This window comes from Macaca mulatta, chromosome 1 (genome assembly GCF_049350105.2).
Source record: "Macaca mulatta isolate MMU2019108-1 chromosome 1, T2T-MMU8v2.0, whole genome shotgun sequence".
Lineage (NCBI taxonomy): Eukaryota > Metazoa > Chordata > Mammalia > Primates > Cercopithecidae > Macaca > Macaca mulatta.
The window spans coordinates 33,408,126-33,426,953 of record NC_133406.1 but is presented as its reverse complement, the minus strand read 5'-3'; the positions used below and the strand labels follow the sequence as shown (position 1 = coordinate 33,426,953).

The 18,828-nt window shown below is 35.6% G+C and overlaps 1 protein-coding gene across 9 annotated transcripts in view; it reads left to right on the top strand.

The window, feature by feature from the left end:
* COP1 (COP1 E3 ubiquitin ligase) overlaps window positions 1–18,626 on the top strand; it is a 256,670-nt gene extending 238,044 nt beyond the window's left edge. For 8 of the 9 annotated variants that reach the window (XM_077988044.1, XM_077988244.1, XM_077988120.1 and 5 more), the window contains 2 exons: window positions 16,220–16,264; window positions 18,281–18,626. In XM_077988044.1, coding sequence (XP_077844170.1) covers window positions 16,220–16,264; window positions 18,281–18,298 — 63 coding nt within the window. In that variant the 3' untranslated portion in view covers window positions 18,299–18,626. The remainder of the gene's footprint in view (window positions 1–16,219; window positions 16,265–18,280) is intronic. The other variant, NM_001266265.1, reaches the window with a different exon arrangement.
* The last annotated feature ends 202 nt before the right edge of the window (window positions 18,627–18,828 follow it).

The window sequence follows — 18,828 nt, the reverse complement described above, 5'->3', positions numbered from 1 at the left end:
TCATTAACTTCTACCTTCTAGTACACAACTTAATTTTTTTCCTGCTTTTCCAAGAATTCACTTATTTAACTTAATACATGTGAATTGAAGAGTTTTGTTAAGAGATAGGATTACAGGAGATGACTCTAGGTGCCCAGGGAAGGGGAGGTGCGGTGAGAGATGGCTGAGGGAATAGAACACCGGTGGGAAGCAAAGTTCTTTTCTACCTTCTTAGGTTCTCTGGCTGGGTCTGTGAGATAAACTGACAACTGATGGATTAACAGGAAAAAAGGCATACAAATTTATTTAATATTCAAAGTTTTGCATGAATCAGCCACCAGGGGTGGGTTGGAATAGTGAGGGATGTGTCATAGAAAGAAAACCCCCAATGAAAAGGCTTGGTTTGGAGGGTTTTATACCATTTAGACAAGAAGACAAATTTAAAGGGAAGCAACAAGACAAAGGAAAGGGACTTTGAGCTTCTAGGAATGATGAACAATAGGAAGGCAAATATTAATATATTAGAAACTAATGGTAGATAAGGACTAGTTAGTAAGATTTGTTTGTGCAGATTCTTTCTCAGTACCATCTCATCTTTGGTAATAATAATAAGGTTGTTATCCCTTTCCTGGTATGGGAAGTAACTGGGGTACGGGGAATTCCTCTCTTTCACAAGAGGAATTTATTATCTGTTTTCAGGCAGATAGGAGGAGAGCAGAAAGCTCTCCTCAGTTGCCTTGAACTCAAAATAATCTTTCCACCAGAGTAACATATTTTGGGATGGCATATTCTGATCTACAACACCAAAGAAAAACTACTCCTATCTGTTTTTTTCTTAAAGACAGTCGCTGACTTCTGTTATCCATAAGTAAAATTCACAGATAAATGAATCTTATGTGCTACAGTTTACATGCTTACCCTGCCTCATATTTTCATCTCATTAACTAATACACAAGCTGCTTTCTCCACACAATTTGTCGGCATTCCAAAACCATTTTTTTCAAATTTATTCCACGTGTATGACCATGTCCCTTTGCCTAACATACCCATCTTTTCTCCTGTGAAATTTCAAGTTTTATTCTTCCTTTGTTCCATTTGTGACCTAATCTATGAAGCGTTTCTTATCTTTTCCAGGTAAAGGATCACTCTCTTTTACTTCCTCAGTTGCCCCTTTGAGCTCTATAATTTTTTTTTTTTTTTTTTTTTTTTGGAGACAGGGTCTCACTCTGTTACGCAGGCTGGAATGCAGTGGCCCAATCGAGGCCCAGTGCAACCTTGACCTCCCAGTCTCACGTAATCTTCCCGCCTCAGCCTCCCAAAGTGCTGGGATTACAGGCATGAGCCACCACACCCAGCCTATTTCTTTCTGTTAAAAGTCCACTTCCCCTGTTGGCCTATGGTCTCAAGATCAGACATCATGAAACTCCAGGACCCAGCAAATTATCTGGCATGTGATATCTACCCTAATGGACGGATAATGATGGATTAATAAGATGGCATGAAATTAATGAACTTCATGCCAAAGTCTCTATTGTATAATGAAACGACTGTGATGATTGAAAGTTACTCTCTCTGTGAATCAATCGGAGCATTTCTTTATGTCTTAGTCAGGGTTCTCCAAAGGGACAGAAGTAATAGTACATGTATAGTTAGATCTATGAGAGGGTTTTTATTTGGGATATTAGCTCACATGATTATGGAGGGTGAGAAGTCCCATGATATGCCAGGGAGGCCAGTAGCATGGCAGAATCTAAGGCTAAAGACTTGAGAATTTGAGGGCCCCTTGAAGCAAGTCCCAGAGTCCAAAAGCCGGAGAATCTGGACTTCTGATGGCCGAGGCCAGGAGAAGAGTGTCCCAGCTCCAGGAGAGAGAGCAAATTCACCTTTCTGCTCCCTTTTTGTCCTATCCAGGCCCACAGCTGATTGGATGGTGCCTATCCACATTGAGGGCTGAACTTCCCCACTCTGTCAGCCAACTCTCACACCAGTCTCTTCTGGAAACACCCTCTCAGACTTACCCAGTAGTAGTGCTCTGCCAGCTCTCTAAGTATCCCTTTATCCAGTCAAGCCGAAACCTAAAATTACCCATCACACTGTTACCTTTAACATCAGGGGTAGCTTTGTGGAGAAGCTTCTATCAAAGCCAGTTTCTAAAGGCTGTGTTAGCCAGGGACTTGTAAAGGCCCTTTATAATGCAAACTTGACCATTTGGTGGAGTTGCTTTTGATGTTACCAGTACCATGTAATGTCCAAATCCAATAGCATATTATTACTAAACAGTCTTTTCATTTTCTCATGATTTTTGACAATTTTGGCTTGCTTCTCTTTCTTAAACTCTTCTTTTAGCCTCCATAATAGTCTTCTGTTTTGCTTCTTGCCCCTTTGTTCATTTTGGGCTCCTTTGCTTGCCTGCCTTGAACAACTAAGCCAGAAGCAATTTTCCCTCACTTAAATATCACTTATAAGATGCATACTTTATGCCAGGCCCTTATGTATATGTCTGTTTGATCGTAACAACGGTTCTGTTAGCTCAGTTTTATTAGCATTGTTTTATAATTAAGGAGACTGAGATTCAGACAGGTCAAGTAACGTGCCCGTAATGACAAGTTTAGAAGCGTTAGAGCTTTGAATTGAAATCTTTCAGACTCCAAAGATGTTTAATCTACTCTGCCACTCTGTCTAGCTATCTATGTAGCATTTATGTTTCGTCCGCATGTTCATTTGATTTTTGGAATACAGATTGTCTTATATAATTCTGGTCCATTTCCTCCTGAAAACCAGTTACTGGCATGTCCATGAATATAGAAACCTCTGTAAAATTGTTTTTTCTGTAAGAGAAGCCTACAGACTTCTCTTAGGTGATGAAGAGGCATAGAATTGAGTATCAAATTTGGCTTGCCACTTAAAACAGAATGCAGTCTCAAGTTGGAAGTAGGGTTGTTTGTTAAACCTGAAACACAAAACAAGATAAAGGGAGGATATAACCACCAAATAGAAAACTTTTGACTCTGTACATTTTGGGAAAGCCCTGAAGATGTATTTGATCTATTACACAATTCAGGTTTACATTAATGATGGTAATTTACCTAGAAAGATTTCACACCTGATAGTAGTTGACTCCCTAGGGAGATGAGAGACACTCAGTTTTCCCCTACTGTTTTGTACTGTTTGAATTTTTACCACATCTGTATATTACCTATTCAAGTTAACCAATAAAAGTATTTTTCTAAGTAAGAGAAAGGTGTCTAGGTAGTCCTTCAGGAATCCGTTATTTATTCACCATTTTTAATCCAACCATCTTGCTAAACTCTCATATTAATTTTAATTATTCGTTTCTACATTCCTTGGATTTTTTATGCACACAATTAATTCATCCACAAATTAAGTTTAATGTCTGCTTTTCCAGTACTTATACGTTTATATCTTTTATTCATTTGCCTTATTTTGATGGCCAGAATATCTAATGTAAAGTAATGGGTATCTGGCATCCTTGACTCGTTTCTCACCAAAGGGAAAGCTTTTAAATATGTTATCATTAAGTATGTCTGCTGTTAAGAGTTTTGTAGATACATACCCTTACAAAGAAGTTTCCCTCAGTTCTCAGTGTGCTGAGAGTTCTTACCATAAATGAATGCTAAAGTATATTAATGGTTTTTGTACCTATTTAACATGATGTAATATTTTTTTTTCAAATATTGATCTAGTAGGTGAAATTAATTATTTTTTTTTTAACCTAATATTAAACCAACCTTACATTTGCTGGAATAAGCCCAACTTGGTCAAGATTTATTCTCCTTATATATTGTTAAAATCAACTTGCGACTATTTTGTTTAGGATTTTTTCATTTGTCTTTATGAATAACATTGGCCTGTAATCTTTCCCTTTTTTGCATTGTCCATGTCAGGTTTTGATTTCATGGTTATATTAACTTCATAAAGCAAATTAAGGAGTTCTTTCCTCCTTTGATGTGGAAAGATGTGTGTAATATGGAATTACTTCTTTCTTGAATATTTGGCTGAACTTGTAGATGAAGTCATGTAAGCCTGAGGTAGAAATATTTTTGACTGTTGATTATGAATTTAATGCCGGTAGGATGATTCTTGCTTTCCATTTCTTCTTGATTAGTTGGGTAGGTTTTTGTAGAAATTTTTCCACTTGGCTTAAATGTTAAAATTTATTAGCATAAAATCTTTTCAGTTTATTTTTTCTATAAAGTTATTTATTCTCATTCTGAGGGAAGTCATTAATTTAACGTAATGCTTAACATTTGGAGAAAGAAATTTTAAAGAAGGATTATATTCTGATTTTGTTTAATAGTTATCTCTTCTGGTTTATAAAAGGAGGAGAAATGTAAGGTGGAAATGTTTATCGTAGTAAATAACAAGGCTTATGTATAAAACCATCTTTATATTGAACGGGGAGAGAGGAATGACAAAAATCTTTACCTTTCTGTTTGATAATTCAGTGCTTTATTCTGGGGAAAAATATTTAGTTTCATAGCTGAAATGGCTTTGGTATTATACTTAATGGTTACAGAGATCTCCTAAATATGGTAGTGGTAAGGGGTTTATATATTATGTTGGGAAATCAGAAAATATTTAAATCATGGATAATGACTTTTAATTGTTTTTTTTTTTTTTTTTTTTTTTGAGACAGAGTCTTGCTCTGTCGCCCAGGCTGGGGTGCAGTGGCCGGATCTCAGCTCACTGCAAGCTCCGCCTCCCGGGTTTAGACCATTCTCCTGCCTCAGCCTCCCGAGTAGCTGGGACTACAGGCGCCCGCCACGTCGCCCGGCTAGTTTTTTTTTTGTATTTTTTAGTAGAGACGGGGTTTCACCGTGTTAGCCAGGATGGTCTCGATCTCCTGACCTCGTGATCCGCCCGTCTCGGCCTCCCAAAGTGCTGGGATTAGAGGCTTGAGCCACCGTGCCCGGCCGACTTTTAATTGTTAAAGACCAATATTGGATTTAAAGTTAACTTATAAAATACGTATTTGTTCTTGTGTGTTTGTTCCCAGCTTTTTAAAATTGATATTATTGAGATATAATTTACATAAATATAAACTACATACATTTTAAGAGTATTCAGTGAATTTTTACAAATATATACATCAGTATAACTACTACCTTAATTCAGATGTAACAACATTTTCATTACCCAAAAAGTTTTCTTATGTCACTTTGTAATCAGTCCCCTCCCCTTCTCTACTACAAGCTACTGATGATCCACTTTATGTCATCATAAGTTAAGTTTTGCTTATTCTAGAATTTCATATAACAGGAATGATACAGTATGTAATTGTTTGTGCCTGGCTCCTTTTATTTAGCATGATATTTTGAAATGCTTGTGTTATTGCCTGTATCTGTAGTTCCTTCTTATTGGTAATCCATTTTATAGCTATGCAACAAATTTTCTGTCTATTCAGCAATCGTTAATATTGCACTTGTTTCCAGTTTTGAACTATTTTTAATAAAGCTGCTGTAAACATTCATAAATGTTTATGTGGCTGTATACCATCATTTCTTTTGGATAAATACCTAGGAGTGAAATTAGGAGATTGTAGACTAGGTGTGAGTTTAACCTTATAAGAAACTGTCAAACCTTTTTCCAAAGTTGTTGTATTACATTCATTTGTCACTTAACAGTGGGGATACATTTTGAGAAATGCCATTAGGCGATTTGATTTCATCATTGCACAGACATCATAGAGCGTACTTACCCACACCTGGATGGTATAGCCTACTACATACCTTAGCTATGTGGTATAGCCTGTTGCTCCTAGGCTACAAATTTGTACAGCATGTTACTACACTGAATAGTGTAGGCAGTTGTAACACAGTGGGGTTTGTGTATCTAAACACAGAAAAGCTACAGTAAAAATACAATATAAAAGGTAAAATATGGTACCCCTGCCTAGGGCATTACCATAAATGGAGCTTGGCGGAGTAGAAGCTGCTCTGGGTGAGTCAGGGAGTGAGCGGTGAGTGAATGTGAAGGCCCAGACATTATTGTTCATTACTGTACATTACTGTAGACTTTATCCACACTGTATACTTAAGCTACACTAATTTATTTTAAAATTTTTTCTTTCTTCAGTACTAAATTAACCATAGCTTATTGTAACTTTTTACTTTATAATTTTAACTTTTTTCACTTTTTGACTCTTTTGTAATAACTTTTAGCTTAAAACACAAACACATTGTACAGCTGTACAGATTTTTCCTTATTCTGTAAGCTTTCTTCCATTTTTAAATGTATTTATTTATTTTTACTTTTTAAACATTTTTTTGTTAAGGTCATCAGCATCATTGTCTTATGCATCTTGTCCCATTGGAATGTCTTCAGGGACAATAACACACATAGAGCTGTCATCTCCTGTGGTAACAATGCCTTCTTCTGGAATATCTCCTGAAGGACCTGCCTCAGCCTATTTTACAGTAACTTTTTTTGTTAATAAGCAGAAGGAGTACAATCTAAATTAATGATTAGGAAGTATAATACAGTAATTTTATTGGACCACCATCATATATGTGACCCATCGTTGACCAAAATGTCATTATGCAGTGCATGACTATATTTTACACTCCTGCCAGCATCCTAAAATCATTCCATTTGTTACATATTTTTGCCAGAACTTGATATTGTCACTTTAAGAAAAAGATTTAGTTGTTCTAGTAAGTGTGGATGGTATTTTAAATTTTTTGATGAAGTCCAATTTATCAGGGTATTTTTTCTTTTATGATACATATTTTTTGCATCCTAAGGAATAATTGCCAACGCAAAGATTTTCTCTGATTTTTTTTCTTGAAGTTTTATTGTTTCAGCTTTTACATTTATGTCTTAGATCTATTTAGAATTAATTTTTGGAATGGTATGATAGAAGGATTGAAGTTCATTTTTTCCATATATACAGTTGATTTAGCATACATATGGTTGTTTCACATACCTGCAGTTGCTTCAACAGCATTTGTAAAAATTACTCTATTTTTTTTTTTTTCACTTGCCAAGTTGTTTTGAAATTCAGTTGATTATGGATGAATCTGTTTCTGGAATTTCTTTTCTGTTCCTTTGATTTATATGTCTAGCCTAATAACACCACACTGTATTGATTCGTAATGCTTTTATTAATAGTAGCGCTTCAAATCATGTTGTGTAAGTCCCCAGTTTAATTTTTTTTCCAAAATTATTTTATTATAATGTCTTTGCTTTTTCATTTAAATTTTTAAATCACTTTGCCAGTTTCTACTAGAAAAGTTTGTATGATTTTAATTGGAATTGCATTGAGCCTATAGATAATGTAAGAAGAATTGGCATTGTAGCAATATTGAGTCTCTGGTCTATGAACATGGTATAATTGTCAATTTATTTAGGTATTCTTTAATATCTCCCAGCATTATTTGGTAACTTTTAGTGTGTAGGCTGTGTGTATATGTGCGTGTATGTGTATATGATTTGTCTCTAAATGATTCATGCCTTTTATGGTACTATAAATGGTATTTTTTAAATCCTATTTGCTTATCTATTGTTAGTTTATGGAAGTAAACTGATTTTGGTATAATTAACTTTATGTCTGACAATCCTGCTGAAGACTATTTATTTATTCTGGTAGCTTATTTTTAAGATACATTAGGATTTTCCGCATAGGCCATTATCTCTTGCAAATAAAGACAATTTTCTTTTTTCAGATCTATATGCTTTTTCCTTTTCTTTACTGTCGCACTGGGTTGTACCTCTAATACAGTGTTGAATAGAAATGGTGAGAGAAAGCATGTTCACCTTGTTCCCAATCTGAGAGAGAAAGAGTTCAGTATTTCACCACTAATTATGATGTTAGTTGGAAGTTTTTCATAGGTGTTCCTTATCACCTTGAAGAAGTTCCTTTCTGTTCTTAGTTTGCTGAAGGGATGATGAATGTTATCAAGTGCATTTTCTGTGTTGTGATTACATTATTTTTCTTTCTTTTTTTCTTCTTTTTTTTTTTTTTTTTTTGTTGTTTTGTTGTTGTTGTTGTTGTTTTTTGAGGCAGGGTCTCATTCCTGTCACCCAGGTGAGAGTATAGTGACGCAATCACAGCTCACTACAGCCTTCACTTCCCAGGCTCAGGTGATTCTCCCACCTCAGCCTGCTGGGTAGCTAGGACTACAGGTGCACGCCACCACACCCGGCTAATTTTTTGTTTTTGATAGGGTTTTGCCATATTGCCCAGGCTGGTCTCACACTCCTGGACTCAAGCAATCCAACTGCCTCAGCTTCCCAGAGTGCTATCACAGGCATGAGCCACCCTACCTGGCCTCTTCTATTCTCTCTACATAGTGAATTATATATATTTTTTTTAATGTTGAAAACCAATTTTAATATCTGGATGAATTCCATTTAGACGTGATGCATTATTCTTTTTGTATATGACTGAATTATCTTTACTTGTATTTTGTTAAGGTTTTTTACATCTGCTTATAAAAGTAGTTGGTAATTTTATTTGTTTTTATAATGTCTTCCTCTGGTTTTGTTTGATTTGCAAGCTGAGTTTGGAAATGTTCTTTAGTCTTCAGTTTTAACAACTTTTTTTTTCTCTGTCATAATTGGGAATTTGTATCTCTCATAGAATTTGTTCATTTCATTACCTGTCAGTTTTATTGACATACAATTGTTCATAATGTTTATTTTCTGATTATTCTTTTAATATTTGTAGACTATCTAGTGATATCCCCTAATTTATTACTGATATTGTTAACTTACATTTTCTTTTTGTTAAGGCTTATCAATTTTATTGATATTTTTCAATGAATTAGCTTTCCATTTTAATACTTTTTTTTATCTTTGTCTGGTTTTATTTTGATTTCTGCTCTTCATGACTGTCATTCTTGTACTTATGTCATGTGTAACTTGCTCTTTTCCTAGCTTCTTAAGGTACAAGTTACTATATCATTAATGTTCAACCTTCCTGCTTTACTAATAAGTACTGGAAGCTATAATTTTCTAGGCACTGTTTTAGGTGCATTACACAAATTTTGATGTGTTGCATTTTTATTATCTTTTAGTTCAAAGTGGTTTCTCATTTCCATCCCTGGGTTATTTGAGAGTATATTTTTAAATTTGCAAATACTTGTGGATTTTTCCAGATTTCTTTTTGTTATTGTTTTCTACTTTAGTTCTGTTTCTTCAGAAAACATACTTGTATGATTTTAGCCCTTTAAATTTACTGTGATTTATTTTATGGTCTGACACATCTTTCTTGGGGACTAGTACGCATGCATTTGTTTTGTTTGTTTGTTTTTAATTTATTTATTTTAATTTATTACTTTCCAGTGTTTGAAGTAAATTCTTTTATTATTATTATTATTATTATACTTTAAGTTCTAGGGTACATGTGCATAACGTGCAGGTTTGTTACATATGTATACTTGTGCCATGTTGCTGTGCTGCACCCATAGTACGCATGCATTTGAAATGTGTATTCTGTTATTTAAGTAAAACTTTCCGTAAATGTCAGTTAGTTCAGTTTGGTTTTTATGCTGTTGTTTAAGTGTTTTGTATAGTTAATGATTTTCTGTCTACTTAGTCTTTGAATTATTGAAAGGTGACTGTTAAAAGTTCCAAACATGAGTACATTTATTCTATTTAGTTTTGTCAGTTTGGGGGTTTGTTTTATATATATGTGTATATAGGATTTTTTATATATAAATTGACCCTTATTTATGAAATACTTGTCTTTATCTCTGGTCAAATTTCTTGTCCTGAAGTCTGCTTTTTCTGATACAGCCATTCCAGCTTTCTAATGATTAATATTTGCATGGTGTATCTTATCTGTATTTTTATGTTTAAAGTGTTTCCGTTTTTTTATTTTTTTTAAGACGGGGTCTCACTTTGTTGCCCAAGCTGATCTTAAACCCCTAGTCTCAAGCAATCCTCCCACCTCAGCCTCCCAAAGTGCTGGAATTTACAGGCATGAGTCACCACACCCAGCCTAAAGTGTATTTCTTATGAACAGCGTAGAGTTGAATCTTGCTGTTTTATCCAATCTTATAATCTCTGCCTTTTAATTATAATATTTAGACCACTTATACTTAATTATCAATAGTTGGTTTTATGTCTGTCATATTTTTTGTCTTCTCTAAGTTCTTGTGTTCCTCATTTCCTTTTTTTTTTTTTTTTTGAGTATTTTTATAATATTTTATCTCCTTTAGTAGCTTATTAGGTATATACTGTTTCTTGTATTTTTTAATGGTTTCTCTGAAGTTTATAATATGTTTAACTTTTTACAGTCTGTCTTCAGATTATATCATACCACTTTATAATGGAAGAATCTTACAACATTTTACTTCTATTTTCTCCTTTTATTATTTGTGCTTTTGTTGTCATGTATATTTACTTGTATTTGTGTTATAATCACCTTAAAGCATTGTTATTATTTTTCCTTAAAATAGGAAATTATCTTTTAAAGAAACTTAAAAACAAGAAATCAAATATCTTTTATATTTACCTAGTCACCATTTCTCACAATATTCATCCCTTATTTATTTATTTATTTATTTATTTATTTATTGAGACAGAGTCTTGCTTTGTTTCCCAAGCTGGAGTATAGTGGTGCAATCATAGCTCGCTGTAGCCTCAAACTCCTGGGCTCAAGAGATCCTCCCCCTTCAGCCTCCCGAGTAACTGGGACTAGAGGCATGCATGCATCACCATGCCTGGTTAATGTTTTTTTTATTTTTATTTTTAGTAGCAACAGGGTCTCACTGTGTTGCCCAGACTGGTCTCAAACTCCTGAGCTCAGATGGTCCTTCTGCGTCGGCCTCCTAAAGTGCTGGCATTGCAGGCGTGAGCCACCATGCCCGCCTTTATCCCTTTTTTAGATCAGAGTTTTCATGTAATATAATACTCCTTCAGCCTGAAGAACTTCCTTTAACAATTTCTTACAGAGAAGGTTTGTTTGTGAAAAATTATCTCAGCTTTATTTTATCTGAAAATGTCTTTATTTTGACTTTAATTTTGTGTATCTCTCAATGGATGGCTTTCTTGTTTATAATTTTTTTCTTTTTTTTTGAGACAAAGTCTCGCTCTCATCGCCCAGGATGGAATGCAATGGCGTGATCTTGGTTCACTGCAACCTCTGCCTCCCAGGTTCAAGCGATTCTCCTGCCTCAGCCTCCCGAGTAGCTAGGATTATGGGATTACAGGCACCTGCCACCAAGCCCAGCTAATTTTTGTATTTTTAGTAGAGATGGGTTTTCACCATGTTGGCCAGGCTGCTCTGGAACTCCTGACCTCAGGGGATCTGCCCCGCCTCGGCCTCCCAAACCGTTGAGATTACAGGCATGAGACACTGAGACACTGCACCTGGCCTCTTTGTTTATCATCTTAAAGATGCTATCCTATTGTCTTCTGGTTTGTATTCTTGCTGATGAGAAATAGTGATCTTTCTCTTTATGTAATGTGTCTTTGTTTCTCTGACAGTTCTACAGACTTTCTCTGTTTCTTGTCTTCAGCAGTGTAACTGTGATGTGCCTTGATGTGGTGTTGTGCTTCTTTCTGCCTAGAAATTGTTAAGCTTCTTAAATTTGTGGGTCTATAGTTTACAGATTTGAAACATTTTTAGTTTTGTGTTTTCATGTATTTTTTCTCCTCCTTCTTTGGGACTCCAATTATACATTTCCTAGGTTGGACATTGTCCAATAGGTCATTAAGATGCCAATCTCTTTTTCCCCTCATGCTTTTTTCCTCTCTGCTTCAGTTGTAATTTTGGGGGTGTTACCAAATTTTTTGATGTTTTATTCTTCACTTGTCTCTGTGTTGTTATGTCGATCCCCTTACCTGATTTGTGGTCCAGAAATTGCCTCTCAGTAGAAAGCCCAGGTGATTATAGGACTCACTTCATTTGTTTCTCTTCTCTCAAAGATCACCGTCCTGTACTGCCTGTGGTCCAGTTGGTATCTTACATATTTTTTTCAGTTTTCTAGTTGTATATGGTAGGAAAACAAATTTAGTCTGTTTACTGTGTTATAGCCAAAAATGGAAGTGTTTTCTTTTTATATATTCGTGTATCTTATATTTAAATACATTGTATATACATATACCTATACTAAAATTAATTTACATTTAAAATCAGTTACATCTATCTCTATGAATAAATCTACCAATTGCTAACTAAATGAATAACTGTTAATTTCTCAACTTGTCAGGATTTTATTTTATTTTTTTATTTTTTTTTTTTTTTGAGATGGAGTTTTGCTCTTGTTGGCCGGGCTGTAGTGCAGTGGCGCCATCTTGGCTCACCATAACCTCTACCTCTTGAGTTCAAGCGATTCTCTTGCCTCAGCCTCCCAAGTAGGATTACAGGCATGAGCAACCATGCTCGGCTAATGTTTTTGTATTTTTAGTAGAGACAGGGTTTCACCATGTTGGTCAGGCAGGTCTCAAACTCCCGACCTCAGGTGATCCGCCTGCCTTGGCCTCCCAAAGTGCTGGGATTACAGGCGTGACCCACAGCGCCATCCAGAATTTTAATGTATCGTCTATAATGACCCTTTTTAAGCAAGCCAATAAAGAGAAAACTATTTTAGTAGATGCAAGTGTTCTTCAGTAGCCCACATGTGCTACTAAAAATGCAGTTTTGTTTTGGTATAAGTTAGTGTAGTGTCATTGACTTAAGCAAGTTGGTGCATGTTTATATGTCTCCTGTCTTTATAAAAGACTTGCTAATTTTTCTGTTGTCTTTTCTTAGTCTCTTCATAGTCAGAAAAAATATTGGATATTTTATTAGCTTAGCCTTGAGGAGAGTTCTGCAGTAAAACTGCTGGTTCCCAAAAAAGAGGGAGAAAATAATAAGAATTACTAACTGGCACTCTTATTTAGCAAGTTAAAAATTACCTGTTGAGGTAGAACTTATTTATACTAGGCTCTAACAGACCACAGCTACAACTAGGAATTACCAGTCATCCAAAATGCAATCAAGAATCATTAAAAACTTACATTAATAACCTTGTATGTACCACTTCCAGATCTCTATGCTAGAAATAAAATACCTGGTTTTATTTTTCTGTTGCATGCAAAAAAAAAAAAAATTTATCTTAAGCCAATATCTAGCTATCTGATAGTTTAATTCTAAATAACTTTTTTGTAATCATATTGCCTTTGGGGAGAGGGGATGTATTGAGATATGAAGCCATTATTTTTCTTTCATTCAATTTTAGTCCTAAAAGACCATTCAAACTGGCATTCAATTCATATGTTGACTTTTTTTTTTTTAACACATAAAGTATTATCTGTTTCTGCAGGAAATAGTGTTAAGAGTTAACCCTTGGATAGCATCTAATATGACATCATATATTAATGCCATAGTAATCCTGAGGTTAACAATAAGACAGTGTTTATTCATGTTGGATAGTTATCAGATGTCTTCCTTCTTGGGTTTAGAGTGGTAATTGTACATATTTTAAACTCCTCTTGTGTGGTAATCCAACTAGATTATCTTATTTGTACTGGGCCTAATTTTCCATACTGTAAGATAATATACTATACTTTTCCTAGTTTTCCTCCCGTCAGAAGTCAGAAGTTTTAATTATGTAATTTATAATCCCTATAACTGCCAGAAGTAGACTCCCTGCTTATCCCCAAGTGAATCCTCATCTTCACCAGGTCTCTCTGCATTCCTTCTCTATATTAAAAGGTGACTAGACCCAAAATGGCAGAAAGAGATGGAGCTTTCGGCTTTAAATTTTTCGTTGTCTTGTCATTCTCATAGCAGAGGGAGCAGTTCATGATGGCTGCAGCATTTAGTGGTGGTGGCTCTTGGCAGTCGCTTTCTTGCAGACCAGAGTCTTTCCCCTCCTTGAATGGCAACTAGGTTGATCAGTGAGATTTTCAACTGCTTTTCTGGATGATGTTTACAGGAGAATTATTTCTGGGTCACCAGTGGCAGTTCTGATACCATACAACTTGTTTAAAATTCTTGCTAGAAAGAAATCCATATTGCACCACACAGTGCCTCTTTCTGCTGTTTTCTGAGGCCAGCATAGAAATGCTGTCTCTTGACCAACTCAGGGTAAGTTATTATGTTCCTAAAGGATATCCAAAACCTACTCCAACCACTTTCTACATTCAAGTCACTAAAAGAGTAAATAAATCCCAAATTTATCTTCCTTTCCCCTCACTCCAACTCCCCACCCTGAATATGGAAGTGTTGATTCTGTATACATCAAGTCCCAGAAATAGCCCATAATATTCCAAAGTTTATGTTTAAATTAATTCTAATAGTGAGTATTGTATTACCCATGTTCCTTTTTTTTTTTCTTTTGAGACAGAGCCTTGCTCTATCGCCAGGCTGGAGTGCAGTGGTGCAATCTCAGCTCACTGCAACCTCCGCCTCCTGGGTTCAAGCAATTCCCCTGCCTCAGCCTCCTGCCTAGCTGGGATTACAGGCACATGTCACCACGCCCAGCTAGTTTTTTGTATTTTAGTAGAGATGGGGTTTCACCATATTAGCCAGGATGGTCTCAATCTTCTTTCTGACCTCGTGGTCTGCCCACCTCTGCCTCCCGAAGTGCTGGGGTTACAGGCACGAGTCACGATGCCCGGCCCCCATGTTACAATTTTTAAGAACATGTGCTGCTGATTTAAGGAAAATCCTCAGCTAGGAAAAGATCAACAATTCCCATGCCCATATGTCTTTATTTCTTCTTGATAAACCTATAATATTTGATGCTACTGACTAATTCCAAGGAGTATTCTGATTCCATTAAAAATTCTGCAGTAGTGGAGGACATTATTATTTTCTTGTATGCCATTAGTAACATGATGCACATTTTTGAAGAGCGGCTTTATTCGAAATGAAAGGGAAATTTTAAAAATGGAAATATATGAGTTTGTAAAGCACAACTTGCATATGTCAAAGAAACTAAAGTTTAACTCAGCTTAGCTGAAGTGACTTTTCTAACATACAAGCCAAGAGTTTTCTTTCTTCTTAGTATTGCTTTGTCAGGAAGCCTGAAGGATATTTAGGTAGATCCTATCCTTCATTCAAGTTAGACCACTTTATCTGTTTCTCATAGCTGTTATTTGGACTTCATTTTTCTCTCTGCCACCTGGCCTGACCTCTATGGAAGTTTAAGTCTGTTTACCTCCTCTTAGCTGCCTACCATGGAAAGCAAAAGACTTCAACACGTCAAAGTTGCAGAGCCCTGTTAGATGCCCAGTTTCCTACAGGAGGCATGTCTCCACTCTTCCTACTTTCTGAGATTCTCTCTAGTAAAGTCAGTCATGTCCATTTTTTTTCCCACCCTTCCTAATTTCCAGATAAATGTTTTTTCCTTGGCTTAGAGTAGAAAAATACTTCAACACATATATTCTCATCCAGGTAATCACCAAGTTTATTAAAAATGCATGTGCTGAATGATAGACTAATTAAAAAGAAAGATAGCCCTTTTTCCCAAATGAATATTCACATTTTCTTGTTTTCCTAATACCAAATGTCCATCCATAGAGATTTGTGCCAAGGATGTTGGCAGGTTTTACATCAATTACTGGTATTTTATGAGAGAAAATGAATTAAGAAGAAGTGTTCTGGGGAAGCAATTATTCACTTTGTTTTTCTCAACTTACTCTTTTTTTCATTCTATTTCAGTCTTGGTTTCTTTTGGCTTTTCTTCCATTGACAATCTTTTTCCCTTTTATTTTTGTTTACATTCAAAAATGTCCTACTCTGCTTCTAACTTTTTATTCTTTTAATCAAAACTTACTCCTCAAAATATGGGGTCTTAAGTTTAAAATGTAGTTAAAAACATGTTAAAATTGTTTCTTCGGCTGGGCATGGTGACTCACGCCTGTAATCCCATTACTTTGGGAGGCCGAGGTGGGCAGATCACTTGAGGTTGGGAGTTCGAGACCAGCCTGACTGACATGGAGAAACCCCCATCTCTACTAAAAATACAAAAATTACCCAGGCTGGTAGCGCATGCCTGTAATCCCAGCTACTCAGGAGGCGGAGGCAGGAGAATCACTTGAACCCGGGAGGTGGAGGTTGCGGTGAGCTGAGATCATGCCATTGCACTCCAGCCTGGGTGACAGAGCAAGGCTCCATCTCAAAAAAAAAAAAAAAAAAAAAAAAAAAAAAAAAAAATTGTATCTTCATATTAGATTCAGTTGTCTTAGGAAGTGAAGAAAGAAGGATGAAGAGGAAATTATCTCTTGGATTGCTTTCCAGGAATTCCTTCTCTATACTTTAAAAGCTCTTATTCTTTTCTAGGAGTCCAATGTGCTGATTGCTGCTAACAGTCAGGGTACAATTAAGGTAAGCTATTTACTGTATCTCCATTTTAAACTCAGAACCATTTTTAGACTGAAACAGGATTATGGAAATATACCATTGTACTGAGTTTTAGCGATCATCCCAAATCATGGGTCTCTGTCTCCTGGCAAATGGCTTGATTTAAGGAAAAAGAATAGGTAGCTTGCATCTGTGGAGAAGATGATAGTGCTTGTTGAAGTTGTATGGATGCTAGATGGATTAATAGATGGTCAGTTTGAAAAACAGATAAAGACTAGTGAACATTCACTGGGGGCTAAGCACAGTTTAGCTTCTGTTATGCCAGTACAACTATCCCACAGGGCTTTCAGTAGACAGAACCCAAAACATAGCAGGAGATGCAAGATATAGCAGAAGATGCTTACACATCACCAGATTTAAACATATGTTAGTCTTATTTTATTCTCTTCCTCATGGTTCTCTTTCTTCTGTTCCCTAAAAAGTAGGTTTTTCCTCAGTTGTCAAAGGGGGGGGGAAAAGTTATTTTAGTGTTCAGTTGAAAATTGATAGATGTGATTCAAGGAAGCCTAGCCATAAAACAAAAAGAAAGAAAATTGATTGATGCATATATAGCACTTGTACATGATACACTGGATAAATAAATCCTGAGATAAGCAGTGAACTTTCTAAACAAAACACCATTTTGGTTGAGTACCTGTTTTTTCCACATATTCTCTGCTTATTTGGTAGAAATATTGAAAGTTTTTTAACAAAATGTGTGTGTGTCTCCTGCCACTTAGCATTAATTTTGCCATAGCTTCCTTAGACTCATCATAAATGGAGAATGACCCATCAGCCAAGGCAGCAAATCCCAGCCTAAACATTATTCTACAGAGGTGAGATGAGCAAACTTAACGCAAAAGAACTGCACTGATTTACATGGTAGTCTCCTTTTTTAGGCAGCTAGTTTCTCTATTTGAAAAGTCTCTTTAGAGAACCACTAAGAGCTTAAATGAAAACGAGGTTTGTTAACTGATCAGTGTTTGTTATATTCTGGAAGCCTCAAGCAAGATGGTAGAAGGTCTTGGAATATCCGATTTAAGTGGCTTTCTGTAGTCTCTCAGTCTCTCTCTTACTCTCATGTCAAGGCATGAATTGAAAAGGTACACCTTACTCTTCAACAGGTTTATCCTTTGCACCAATTGGGATTGCCAACATATCTGCAAGAGCTCAAAACTACATAGGTTCTCATAGGATCGCACTGACAAATCTAAGATTTTGTTCAGCATCATTGACCTCTTATGTTAAGTAGCCTAGTTACCTAATATAAAGACAAAAGCATTATGGAAGCACATATATTTGTCAAGCCTTAGCCGAGCAGCAGGGGAAAGATTGCACGTTTAAATATTTGCTACTTAGTGAGCGTTGTAGTGTCCATCTAATGTAATTCTTTTTGACAGTGTCTCATAACTATCCTCCTATTCTATGATCTTTCTTAGCCATTTGCTTCCTCTTAGTTTTAGCAGTATCACAGCTGACTTTTTATGACAATATACTACTTTAATTCTAAAAATACAAAGGATCTGGACACTAGATGATTGGCTAGAAATGGATGAAGCAGCAGGAAAGGGCAAGACTTCAGGTCCTGTATACCTTGATCATTATAAATAGTGTTTATTGATGGAAGAAGAAAACAGATTAAAACCCTAAACAAGGATACTTAACACTTTCATAAGAATGTGGAAAGATTCTAACATATATTCCAAAAATGTTATATTTGTGCTATGCATTAGCCAGTTTATTTCTCCACGTGTTTTATGTAGTTTACCTTGAAGGCTCCCAAGTTAACTGTGGAGATAGCTAATCTGAAAGAGTTCATGCAGCTGTTAAGCTGCAGGTCAGAAAGGATTAATGTCCAATCCATTCAAATTCTTTGACATTTTCCCAGTTGGCAAACGTTTTTTAAATTTGCTTCTCTATTGGTAAATATAGTAGAGTCATTAAATTCCTTTTGTATCTTAAATGATTTTATTAAATGGATCCTTTTTTCCCCCCAATTAGGTGCTAGAATTGGTATGAAGGGTTAACTCAAGTCAAATTGTACTTGATCCTGCTGAAATACATCTGCAGCTGACAATGAGAGAAGAAACAGAAAATGTCATGTGATGTCTCTCCCCTAAGTCATCATGGGTTTTGGATTTGTTTTGAATATTTTTTTCTTTTTTTCTTTTCCCTCCTTTATGACCTTTGGGACATTGGGACTACCCAGCCAGCTCTCCACCATCAATGTAACTCCATGGACATTGCTGCTCTTGGTGGTGTGGTTATCTAATTTTTGTGATAGGGAAACAAATTCTTTTGAATAAAAATAAATAACAAAAAAATAATAAAAGTTTATTGAGCCACGGCTGAGCTTGGAAAGTTCCTGTCAAATGCAGCAAGAGATAATTCTTTTTAAGAAGTAGCATATGTGAACTATAATGTAACAGTGAATAATTTGTAAAGTTCATATTTCCCAACCTCTTTGGGAATTACGCATATCAATGTAAACAAAATATAAAGTACGTAGATTTCTGTCAGTGAATTTACTGTTTACAGTTGATAGAAAG